Here is a 13521-nt window from a genome sequence, read left to right on the forward strand (position 1 = left end):
CCTGGGTTCAAATCCGGTCTCAGACACTTAATAATAATTACCTAGCTGTGTGGCCTTGGACAAGCCACTTAACCCCATTTGCCTTGCAAAAACCTAAAAAAAAAAACAACTATGTCCTCTTCCTTGTGTCTGTTTCCTTTTTTACTTCATTGTTCCAAACCACTAACTGAGATTCCTCAAGCATCACCTTTAGTATAGGTACTTCAGGAGTAATTTACAAGTAGAGATTGCCATGAGGCTGAAAGAAGAGAGAGGAGGTCATTGCTTGTTAATTTATTTTCTGGCTTGTCTGACTTCCTTATTGTATATGTTCTGATTTTTTTAGACTATGTCTGAATTAGTATTTTTTTTCAAGAAACCATCAGTGAAGTGTTTGTTCTAGGTGTTTTGTTGTTCTGTATTACTGTTGTTTATTACCAAAATTACCAAAAAACTCTTGATTTTAAACAAGCCAGCCTTGTGTTTGAGGGTTAGTCTGTGTGAGAAACCTTAATTGGCACTCAACCTGAACTCATCCTAGAGCCCTGGCACCATCAACAATACTGACACTTAGAAAACAGTATGAGGCTGTCCAAACACCAAGCTGTCATGATGTGGTGAAGATGCTTTTATTACTTTACAAAAATTTCTCTTCAGTATAAGTATTGACTTAATATGTTTACTTTAATTTCTGTCTTGTTTGGAAAAATATATCAACCCACACATCCAGATTTTAACAGCTTGTCCTCCTCATTAGGGGGAGATTAGCAGTAAAATACATGAAAGCAGCCTTGCCTTATATTCACTGGGCCTAAATTCTATAAGCAAGCAGACAAGTAGCCATTCTTAAGGATCCATTGTTATCCTGTATTAAGGAAAAACTGTCCCAAAAGAGAGAAATAATTCTAGGAATATACTGTTTGTATTTGAAAAAAGATAATTTTCCTTTTCGCAAATTATGTAATCTGTAGGTTTTCAAAGCTGTTCGTAACTTGACTGTCTTGAGCAAACTTAGTTTATTCATATTTTAAAATTTGTCCTTCTTAGAAGACCTGCAGATATTACCTTTGTTGAATGACTACTTCAACAGTTTTATTCCTGTATTTCTAGGTTTAATTTGATTTGATTCATTAGGTAAATACTCCTCAAATGAGCTTTCTGTCCATTGGTGTTGTTCTGCTTAATCTCTGTTCAGAGGAAAGCACATGAACTGGCCCTGGGAAACAACTGTCAGGGAGCGTTCTCGTTGTCTTAAGAGCAAGTGACTTGATTGAAAGTTGTGTCCACACTGGCTAGAATTAAAATAAACAATTCTAAAACAACTCTCTTCTGTGCATTCCTCATATTTTGCACAGAAGCATTCAAAATAAATAGTCTGATTTGGTACACATTTCTGCTTGTCTTTTCCCCAATGATAAAATTAGTTTTTCATAGCCCATAAATATGTATGACGATGAGCCTTAGTATACAAGCTTCTTATGCAGTACTTTTACTGCTGTGGCCTGGAGGAAATATCAATATTTGCAAGTACTGTAGACCTGGTAAATCATTAAATATTTCAGTTTTCATTTGAAAGGCACATAGTGAAACTAAGCTACAAATTAATTCTTTACTAAAATTGCATTGCGATTTGATTCTACTTAATAGCTCAATCTTCTAGTTTTCAGTAGGATGAGAGATGTATTTCACTTGAAAATCCTTCTGTAAAGCTGTGTTTGTGATTTCTATTGAGAAATTTTTTGGAAAGAAGAGTATATAGTTTTGATGACAGTTGGTAAAATGAAATCCATATTTTGGCTTGGTATATGAAGTAACTAGCATTTTATCAGAAAGATTGAAGGTCTTGATGAATTGAAATTTTGATTTTTAAATAAATCAGAATAAGTTTTCTCTTTTTGTAAAAACATGTTTTGCCATTTCTGGTCTACACAGCTTACTCCTTCTTAGTGTAAATTTGAAAATAGGGCTTTTGAATATTCAGAGATCTTCTTATCATGTCTTAAGTTTAAATGATTCTGTGACAGTCTCTGTCTCAGTTTCAGTGATTCTGTGATTTCCTGGTGGTGATCATTATATCTGAGTTCAGAGGACTGGAAAGACTTGATACATATGCCTCTTTTTTTCCCACAGTATAACCTTCACAACAGACATGGAGAAACTACTTGTTTGATTTGTGGCTATAGTTATTAGATTCCCTGCCTATTGCTTCTTACTAATCTGTCTTTTAGCTACCTGAAGCCTTTCCCTAGAGAAAACTTACTCATAGGTAGGTCCCTAGAGTAGCTCTGCCATAGTTTCCTAACAGACAATTTTATCACATTAATTAATTGAAACTGTAATTTAGTCTATTTTTAAAATATCTCCTCTGCTCACCTTTTTGGTGGCTACAGTGCTTCAGATAGCTGGTTCATCTTATAGTCACTGCTTGGGAATTCTTTTGTCTTTTAGTCTTTTTATACAAAGTAGTTGTTCTTTGATAGTCATTGCTCCAGCATTCTGTAATGGAAAAAGTATTGAATTTGGAGTCAGGAGACATTTAGGATTGAATATTGTCCTCTAGCTAGTCAATCTCATCAAGCTTAAGTGTGCTCATATGTAAAATAGAGAATATGTACCATACATCTCACAGGAGTGATTTGTAAGAAAGTTCTGTGTAAACCTTAAAGCAAAATAGACTTGTGAGCTTTTCTTCAGAAGGAAGATGAATTTTGTTCTTGAGCTCATTCTTATTGTAACTTTTCTATTGGGTTGCTTTTATATTGAGTTACTTCAAGAAATAGACCAAAACCCCACATCGAGGTGGTTGAAAGTTTGGAATATGAGTTCGGACAGGTTCGACATTGCCATTTCTCTGGAATTTTTGGTTAGTTATTTTCTCTTCAGCATTAATTACCACACTTTCTCTTCTACTTACCCAAAATAGTGCTCCAAAAATTTTTAATGTGGTTTAGGGGTTTTTTGTTTGTTTTTGTTTTTAAGTAATTTTCAGAAGTAGAAATGCTACAAATTTAGGGGTGGCTAGGTGGCACAGCGGATAGAGCGCTGGCCCTGGAGTCAGGAGTACCTGAGTTCAAATCTGACCTCAGACACTTAATAATTACCTAGATGTGTTGTCTTGGGCAAGCCACTTAACTCTACTTCCTTGCAAAAAAAAAAACCTTAAAAAAATGCTGCAAATTTAAAAAAATTGGAAAGATTAATTATTTGAGTAAAAAATAGATCTGGTGTCTGAAATAGTTAAGTTCAGAGGATCTTTTCTTCTGAGTCACTAGTTTGAGAAAACATTCAGGAAACTTTTGTAATGCATAATAGTGGCTGCCCCATCTTTTAAAACTAAAATTACAAATTCACAAATCGTGTATATAAAAGAAATTTAAATAAACTTTTTTTTTTCAGGTTTTTGCTAGGCAAAGGGGTTAAGTGGCTTGTCTGAGGCTGGATCTGAACCCAGGTACTCCTGACCCCAGGGCCAGCGCTCTACCCGCTGTGCCACCTAGCAACCCTTAGGGGAGTACCTGGGTTCAGATCCAGCCTCAGGTACTTAATAATGACCTAACTGTGTGGCCTTGGGCAAGCCACTTTAACCCCATTTGCCTTGCAAAAAAAAAAAAAACCTTTTAGACTACCTTGTATCTTCATTGATTTTTTTATTTTTTTCATGAAAATTATAGAATTATTGGAGAGCATGCTTTCTTAATAGCTGATTTTAATAGCTCTGTGTTGGTGACTAAAATCTTTGATTATCTGTAAGGCGTCCTTGTTGTATGTGCACCCCAAATCACCTTTAAATTTTTTTTTTTTAGTTTGTAGAATTAATTATACTCTGCCCAGCAATCCAGAAGAATCAATACGATTTCTTATGAGTGTTCTTGAATAGCAGAGTCCCTTTATGGGCATAGACTCATAGTTAGAGGGGATCTCAGAGGTCATCTATTATAAGCACTTTATTTTTAAAGATAAACAACTGAGGTCCCGAAAGATTTAAGTATCTTGTTCATCCTCACGCATATAAAAATTTGCAGAGTTGGAATTTAACCCAGGTCCTTTGACTCCATATGCAACATTTTTCTGTTCTTAAACATAACTGTATAAAATAGATGACTAAATGTTTATTGATAATTCTTGTGTATTCATTAGCCATAGAGAATGGAATGATCAGTCAATCAGTAAACATTTATTAAGTACTTGATAAGTTCTGGGCACTGTGCTAAGTATACAGTGAGAGTTAAAAAAAAGATTTAAAAAAAAGTAAAAGATAGTCTCTTCCCTCAAGGAACTTAAAATCAAATGGTGAAAAATACAAACAAATAACATACAAAGCAAACTATATAAATAGAAAATGATTAATAGAGCAAAAGTGCTGGGATGAAGAAGGAGTGGGGAAAAAACTGTAAAAAGATGGGATTTTAATTGAGACTTAAGGAAGCCAGGAAGACAGTTTGGTGGCTCACTGGTTAGAGTACCAGGTCCGGAGTCAGGAAGATTCATCTTCTTGCATTCAAATCTGGTCTCAGACATTTAATAGCTCTGATTCTGGGAAAGTCATTTTACCTTGATTGCTTTAGTTTCTTTGTCTTTAAAATGAATTGGAGAAGGAAATGACCAACCACTCCAGTATCTACCAAGAAAACCCCAAATAGTATGACAAAGAGTGATACACAACTGAAAACAAATAACAAAAGGAATCATGGGAGGTTAGGAGTTGGTACAGAGGATGAAGAGTGTTTTAGGCATGAGGGAACAGCCAAAGAGAATGCCTGAAGCTGAGAGGTGTAGTGTCTTATTGGGAGCAGCCAGTAGGCCAGTGACACTGCATCATAGAAGGCAAAGGAGGTTTAAGAAGACATTAAGAGAGGGGAGAAGGTGGAGGTATCCATGGCCTTTTCAAGGAGTTTAGCTTCCAAGGACAAAAGAGATACAGTCCAGTAGTTGTCAAGGATGGAAGGATCAAGTAAAGGTTTTTTCTCAGGATGAGGAAGACTGCGGGGGTTCAGCCTCCACGGGGTCCTTGGAACCTGACAGGAGGGATAGAATCGGTGAAATGAGTTGAGTCAACAAGTGGGTAAAGGCAGGAGCAGGTTGACTGACTGTCAGCTGCTTGGATTTATTTTTATAGTCTCAGAAGCATATCAAACAAGAAAACTAAAATCTTTTCCTTGGTTACAAAAGTGTGCAATTTTCATCATTAGTCATATAGTTCATATGGTTATGAGTCTGATCATGTAGTGGTTACAAGTGTGATTATCAATCATGTAGTTAATTTTCTTGTTCCTGCTCAGACCATGATAATCTCAACCTGCCTGTTGGCTAGTTTGTTGCTGCATAGTAAAGTTAGTAATTAAACAGAAGTTTCCTTATAATCTTTGATATAATTTGTTTAATGGAATGCTTTTATGTTTTTGTGCCTCATATGTAATGTTTTTTGATATGCTCCCTTGACAACCTATAGTGAGGGTAGTTATGTTTGCCCACCCATCTGTTGACTCCTTCAATAACCAATTTTCCTTTCAGCCCTTGTTGGTAGACGCTATGGTTTCTATGAGTTTTTATCCTTTCCCAATAAACTAAGGCTGTTAGAGTTCACATATTGGTTACCTATACTAACTATTCTCTCACCATCTTTATCATATATTCCTGTGTATGATAAGGGGGGCAAAACTGTTAATTTCCCTGGAATTCTATCTGACCCATCTTGTATCTGTTTTCCCTGTATATATTCTGGCGCCTCCCTGGAACTCCCAGTGCTGTATTTTCCAAAGATTTTATAATGTTGAAGCCTTTTGTATGCCTCAGGGAGAGGCAGTCCTGTTAAATTTGGACAGAGTTCACAATCTCTGTTTTATTCAAGGAATTTCTCTGAAATCCTTCCTTTATAGTCATTCCACTACTAGGATGAGTAAGTTTTCAATCAATAATAGACCTATAAATATGGGTATACATGGAATCCCTATATATATATTGAAGAAGGAAATGTTGTTCCATCAGGCAGTGTGGCCACCTTAAGTCTTCTTGCCGCAACTGTGTCAAACAGCTTAGAGACCCTGGCTCCCAACACCCTTTGACCCAGCAATACCACTACTGGGTCTATATCCTGAAGAGATGATAAAAAAGGATAAAAACATCACTTGTACAAAAATATTTATAGCAGCCCTGTTTGTGGTGGCAAAGAATTGGAAATCATGTAAATGTCCTTCAATTGGGGAATGGCTTAGCAAAATGGCTCCCAACAGAAGACATTGGCATTTTTGTCAGACAGAAGGGAATGAACAGGGACAGATTAAAAGTAAGTGACAGAAGGAGGATGACAAAGAGCCTAATTTGTTGGAGGAGACAGGATGGAATGGGATCACTTGAACAAGTAGATAGATAGCTTTAGTTTAGTAAGGAGTAAGACCACCTCACTGTGTGAGACAGTAGCAAAGGAGGAAATATTGGCAGAAGGTGTCTTGTTGTTGACACTAAGCATGTGCTCTATATAAATGGTAAAATCTTCATAAAAAGAGACAGAGGAATTACATTAAGTATCCCAAGAAGAGGCCTTTTCTTGACTTTTTTTTGTTTGTACTGCCACATAGCATCATCACAGACTTAAGAGTAAAATTTTATAGAATTGTTGGTTTGAGTGAATATCTTGATATCTAAAGATGAAAGACGTTCTAATTATTCTTTAATAGAAGGAACAGTCTTTCATGTATTTATCAAAATTTTTGCTTGTTTATGATTTTCTCTGTTTTTTGCTTAAAATTTAAAATCTATATAAAGTATTTTAGCTCATCATTTCAGAGAATCAGTGTGAACCCTCTAACAGCTAGCCTGTGTATAGTTTACATTCACTTAAAGGATTTTATTAAATTTCCAAAGACCATAAATTTTTTTCCAGTAAAATGGTCTACAAGCTGCATTATATGGAAGATGAGAGTTTACAGGGGTAATGAGTTTGCATTGGTTTGTATTCCCAGAAGGAAAATTGCAAATAAAGAGTTTGTTTTACAGTCTCATGATTCTCTCAGCATATATTGTCATCTGCCAAATTACATATAGTGTGGGGTTTCAGTGTTTTGACATGGTTGGAGTCCATTTATTCAGTGTCCAAAACCAAATCACTAAATCAGAGGCTCAGGAAAATGTTAAGGAAAAACTATAAATAAATTGTACATTAAGGACTTTCTGTTTGGTTGAAATAATAAACTGATGATGTGGTTTGGATAGTTGTTTGTTATTTAGGTATTTTGACTAGAAATTAATTTCAATTCAAAAAATTTTTTATACAATAGAAATAACTTTTGTAGACTGTAATAATTTGGCTGTGTCAAGGAAGAAAAAAGTGATTAGCAGTGATAAAGGCTATAGAGAGATCAAGGGGAATAAAAATTGAGGAAAAATGATTGGATTTAGTGACTAAGAGTTCACTTTGGAGAGAGAGCAGTTTCAGTGAAATGATAAGAGAATGAGAGAGGAGAAAAGAGGCACCTATTGTGGGATGGCCTTTCCAGGAGTTTAGTTATCAAAGACACTTAGAGTAGAGAATAAATTGGCATTATTTCTGTAAATAACTCTCATTATTAATATTAATCGAGGAAGATCTTTTAAATTATTAAACCTTAGAGACATTTGAGCCCATTGGAAAGATACCATAAATTTTCCAAATAGAGTATTAGGTATGCCTGTAATTAAAAATAGCAAACTAAAAAGGAATACTTTGTTGATTCAGTTTATATAAAATTATTTCCCTTTAAACTCATTTTCTTCCTTTTCTGAATAAGATCTTATAGAAAATACAGATACAGCATGGGAAAATCATAGTAAATTTAAAAAAGAATAAAAGACAGTGTAAATTAATGAAAAATTTTCAGCTATACTGTTTCATTGTTTTACATGTATGTGCAAACCAAAAAATCTCTAAATAGTGATACTGTTGAACTTGTATTGGGATTAAATGAGTTTATTATTAGTTATTAGTTATATAATACATTTACACATAATACTAAAGAATGTCTTCTAAAGCTTTTAAGTGGATTAAATATATAAATTTATAAACATAAATTTGTTCATATTTGGTTATCAATTCCTTTTTTGATAGATTATACATGTCATTACACAATAGTCCATTCTAATTATTACAAAGTCTAAATTAGAATCTAAATTATCCATTTCATAATTTTCCTATAATTACAAAATGTTACAGTTTGAAAATTTTGTTTAAATTTGACCATTTCCTAATCATTTCTAGTTAATTGCTACACCAAGCCAAATAGATAGTAGCCTGGAATATTGATAATGTCATTCTTTCGAATGTGTTCTGGAAAAATTGCCTATTAATTAAAGTTTTGCAACTAAACAGGTTTTTGTTTGTGTTTTTTACTTTTGACTGATCATTTCAAAGACGATCCATGGGCTTTAAGATTAAGATCTGGAAGCAACTTCGGATTTCATCACCCTCATTTTTTATATGAGTAAACAGGCTCAGAGAGAGGTTAAATGACTTGCTCAGGGTTAAGAACTTGACATCATTTGGTAGTTAATATCTGAGGTACAGTTTGAACTTGGCTTTTTGACTTCCAAGTCCCGCTCTCTTATTTACTATACCATGTAGCTACCTCTCTGAGTCTCAGTCTCCTGTTTTCATAACCAGCCCTGTCTCTTGAATTAATTAATAATTATTTTACGCTTGGTGAGTACAATAGGAAAACTACTATTAAAAGAAACCCTGTTGCAATTCTTTTGTTATATGAATTATCATTCCTTCTTTTATCTCTTCCTTGTTCTTGTAGTCTTATTATATTTTAATGGTTTTTTTCAGGAATATTTTCTCAAAGAATATAATTTCACTTAAACATCTAGGTTCCTAAATCTATAAATAGAGGATTCACTAGAATTCATGGATTAATCTCTCAGTTTTCTATATGGAGAAATTAAGTTTAATTTATGAATTTTTTGGCACAGTTCAATATTGAGACCTCTAACATATTTGTAAGAAGAATTTCCTAATTTCTTAGTTTGTATTAACCCCTTTAGGCTAATTCTTAGGTGTTAGGATTAATTTATTAAGTAAAGGGAATCTTGAAACACAAAAAAGATTAATTCTTAGCCAGTAGATCAGGACCACATTGTATTATAGATGAGAAATTATTTTTAAAAATAATGCCATTTTAATAGTTAAAGATTTTATTGTTATGAGTAGTATTTTTTATTCCTTTGAGTAATATGTTTACATCATCTTTTAGTGGTATCACTTGTTAAATAGTTTACTACCTCTTTTGAGTAACTAGAAGAAATGTATCCTTAAATGCAAAGTTGTGACAGTGGTCTATTACAAGATTTATTCCAAAGATAAAGTAGTTTTTACTTGAGAATAGATTTATTCATTTTCAAAAAAAGTATCAGTTCTGCAGAGTATTGAGTATATCAAATTTTAAAAGTCAGTAAAAGTGGCAACTAGGTAGTACAGTAGATAAAGCACTGATCCTGGAGTCAGGAAGACTTGAGTTCACATTTGGACTCAGTCACTTGATGCACTCAATAGCTGTGTGACCCTGGGCAAATTATTTAACCTTGATTTCCTTGCCAAAGCAAGCAAAAAAAAATATCCAACAAAATGTCAGTAAAAACATACATTTTTAGTGAAAATAAAATAAAATTTGGAGGGTTAGAAAAAAGTGATTTATAATTTGCAACAATTATTTGTATTGAGAGAAGTAGCACAAGAGTCATCATCAAGAACCTGCATAAAAAGTAAAGTAAGAGGTAAACAAATCATTTTCAGAATGAGAGATATGATGCATATAGCATGAGTGTTACTTAGTATCCAAGAAATAATAAAGGTAGAAACGAAGTCCTTTATGGAAGTACATGAACATAAATGGCACAATGAGAAGAAATGGATGGGTTAACATTTGCACTGGTGGCAGTGACCATACAGCAGAAACTAGAAAATTTATCATTTGTATTTTAAATAATCTTTTCATTTAAGAAACAGCAGAAGAAACCTCTATCATAATCGGTTTCTATCTTTCCATCATAGGGATGCAGAAATATCTCATAACAACTGAGGATTCTTCATCTTTGTTTGATACTTTATAATTATTCAAAGCCAAAAAAAGTCATTTAGAATGAATGAATGAATAAAGCATTTACTTTGCTTAATTTTGCTAAGTACTGGGACTACAAAGAAGGAAAGGAAGACAATTTCTGTTCTCAGGGAGCTCATGTTTTAATGAAGAAACAACACAACACAAGGTTTTATCTGCAAGTGGGATGGAAAGATCCCATGCATGGTTCTTAGGTTCCAGTGGCAATGCAGATACTAATTTCTCTGTTGTATAATTTCTACTGATAAAACCATATCAGTTTCTGATGTTGAACCATTGGATAGAGTCAAGGATTTAGGTGATGAGAATTTTCTTAGGTTAGTAATGTTGCTATGTTTCATCATAAGCTAAACAGCTGTGTTGTTTTGTACTATTTTAATGTTTCTTATTGATATTAATCAAAGCTTATTATCTATATATGATCACTAATTAGAACAAATTAGTATTTTTCTTGCATAGATGATATTTACTCTTTCAAGAATACATGAAATAAAGTTGTTTCTGTTCAGAATATTTATAGAATCCTACATTTCCTTTTCTTTTAAATAAAATAAGTGTGACCATTACCATTCTACTTCCTTGTCATCTTAGGTTATTTCTTATGAGGGTCATGGATATCCCATATCTCAATTTGGAAGGACCAGACTGTAAGTGATTTTGATTTCTTTGAATTTGAAAATTCAACATTTGGTATTTAAGACTAGCTGATGAAATATCTTTTTAAAAAGCTCCTTATTCATTTCAAAGAGGACAGTGATTCTATGGCTAGTGTAATTAAATTAATAGGGCCCTTCAGCTTTAATTAATTCCTCTTCACATTTATTTTCCATTGCTTATATGATTTGAAGTTTCTTTTTTATATAACTTGTATTTATTTCAACTAGAACTCTGATTTCATGATTTCTTTCAAATTTTTATAAACAATTTGTAAAGAAAAATTAGACATTTGTTTCACTTATAGTTACTTAGTAAATTCAGTATTTCTTTCCCATTTGCCTTTTAAAAAAAACTATTGCTAATCTTTGGAGATTTTTCTTTCATTAAAAGTCTAAGAAATAGGGGCGGCTAGGTGGCGTAGTGGATAAAGCACCGGCCTTGGAGTCAGGAGTACCTGGATTCAAATCCGGTCTCAGTCACTTAATAATTACCTAGCTGTGTGGCCTTGGACAAGCCACTTAACCCCATTTGCCTTGCAAAAACCTAAAAAAAAAAAGTCTTAAGAAAAAACAACATATTTAGAGGAAAATTGCTTATAATTTTTCTCTTTCTCCTGCATGCTTTATCTTCTACTTTTTTGCCTCAGTTTATCTAAATTATGATTATGTACCTTAGGGGTAAAGAATCGCTAAGCATATTAAGTAAAATTGCTGCATGCATGTTGATTGGACAATGAATTACTTATTTAATCCTAAATCAGTATATGGAATAAACAGATTAAATTGAGAAGAAATGGGTTAAGTGAAAGATCCTGGACAAAGAGATCTGTATATCTTTAAAATAAAATTAGTAAGAGTTATATAGAGTAAAAAGAAAGAATATTCTAGCATAAGGACTCGGGAAGTTCTCACAATTGGGCAATTCAGTTAACATCTGTGTGGCTTGATTTTCCCATCTGTGAAATGACAATAATTACTTTTATTTAATCCTTTCTGTTCCAAGGTAGTAGTGAAGATTGAATGAGATAATTATAAAATACTTAGCAAAATGCATATCACATAACTCACTATATAAGTGCTAGCTCTTGTATTTTTTTTATAATAGTAATAATAATAATAATAGTTATTATTATTTTAAAAACTGAGGTCCCTTGTAAGATTACAGTCTTATTTTTCTTATTAAAGAATCTTGAGCATCATTTGTCAATCATGTAACATTAATGGAGATTTCCTAAGTTAGTCTGGGCATGGTATCTACCTGGAAATGTCTCTTGTAGCAAAGTAACTTAAAGTAAGTAGTAGAAGAGCTTCTGGTTGTCTTTGGAATAGGAAATATGATAAATGTACTTGAGTCACCTTTCAAACATAAACGTTCCATTAAAAATGTGTCTCATAGTGCAGCCCAAACGAGATCATGTTCTACATGTCACATTCCCCAAAGAATGGAAAACCAGCGACCTTTACCAGCTTTTTAGTGCCTTTGGTAAGTGACTTAAAGTTACAGATTTATTTTTATAGTTTTTTTTGGTTTCTTTTTGTTTTTGCTTAGATGGTAAGTAATTAGTATGTAGAAGGCATCAGTTTAGGAATAAAGAAATGTTATATGCACGATATAAATTTTATTTAATAAAAACTATTAAGAGTTTTAGTAAAAGTCACAAAAAAACAAGATAAAATTACTCTCGATGTAGCTAAATTTCTCTCCTGTCATCATGGAAAACAGAGAAGTCCATACAAATAATAAAATTCTTTAGACTCAAATTCAGAAAAACCATCTATTTGTCTCATAATAATAAAGTTGTATTATGTAGCACTTGGCATTAGAAGCAAAGTGACATGTAGATCTTCATGTAGCGCAGAGTCTGAGAAAAGTTGAGCTACTCTTTTCTTTCTCTTCCAAGAAGTCTCTCTTGATCCTTACTCTGAGTTGCTTCATATTTTTGAACTTTCCATTTCTGGTTCTTTTGGCTTAACCAGCTTTTTTCTTTGTTTTTTTTGGGGGGGGGGGTTGGTGCCTATGAGGCCACAAGAGGTCAGTTTGTCAGAGCTACTAAAAATCTCTCAGTTCATTGTTCTTCTTTGTACTTGTACTTCTTGTTTTATATATTTTTTTAATCCTTCCATAGTTTGCTTGCATTTATTTAAATACATGGCTTATTCTCCCTGTTGAATTGTCCATCAAAAGGATGATCTTTAATATTTTTTTTGTCTTATGTTTAACAGTTACCTTGTACATATTTAAATGCTAAATCAGTTGTTGTTGACCTCAGTAGCAGTTCAGGAAATTGCTATTAAGAAGATTTGGTTTATCAAGTACGGTTTATAAGTTCTAAACAAAGGAAGGCTTTGAAGGTATCCTCTTTGAAGATTTTTATAGGAAATTCATCCTTTTGGTGCATATATTGATTTTTATATTGGTTCATTATCTATAGAAATTTAAGGATAAAATTGTTTCTGTCTTACCTTTTTTTGGTCTATTTTTGCTGTTGCCTTGCACTTCCTGCTGCTGTCTCATAGCCAGCTTCCTCATGTGAAATGACCTCATATTGCAGGTGCTGTAGGACATAGTAAATCCTTAAGCAAAGGTTGCTGGGTTTAGTAAGGTGTCTTTCATCTGCCTAGGAAGTCTTCCCCTCCTTGTTGCCACCTCATAGCAAGCTGCCTCAGATGAGAAAGCCTCAGGCTACAGAGCTCCTGGTATCTTCAGCCTTCTTGTTTCCTACTACATGAGGCATGACACCTGAGGAAAGGCTTCTTGGGACCAGGCCAGGCAACCTCTATCTGGTCCAAAGCAACCA

At 33.5% G+C, this 13521-nt stretch overlaps 1 protein-coding gene across 1 annotated transcript in view; it reads left to right on the forward strand.

Annotated features, from left to right (window-relative positions):
• Positions 1 to 13521, forward strand: part of PARN (poly(A)-specific ribonuclease) — a 200475-nt gene that overhangs the window by 57342 nt on the left and 129612 nt on the right. The window contains exons 19-20 of the mRNA XM_074196422.1: positions 10659 to 10714; positions 12120 to 12206. Coding sequence (XP_074052523.1) covers positions 10659 to 10714; positions 12120 to 12206 — 143 coding nt within the window. The remainder of the gene's footprint in view (positions 1 to 10658; positions 10715 to 12119; positions 12207 to 13521) is intronic.

Source organism: Macrotis lagotis, chromosome 8 (genome assembly GCF_037893015.1).
Source record: "Macrotis lagotis isolate mMagLag1 chromosome 8, bilby.v1.9.chrom.fasta, whole genome shotgun sequence".
In the NCBI taxonomy this organism is placed as follows: Eukaryota; Metazoa; Chordata; class Mammalia; order Peramelemorphia; family Peramelidae; genus Macrotis; species Macrotis lagotis.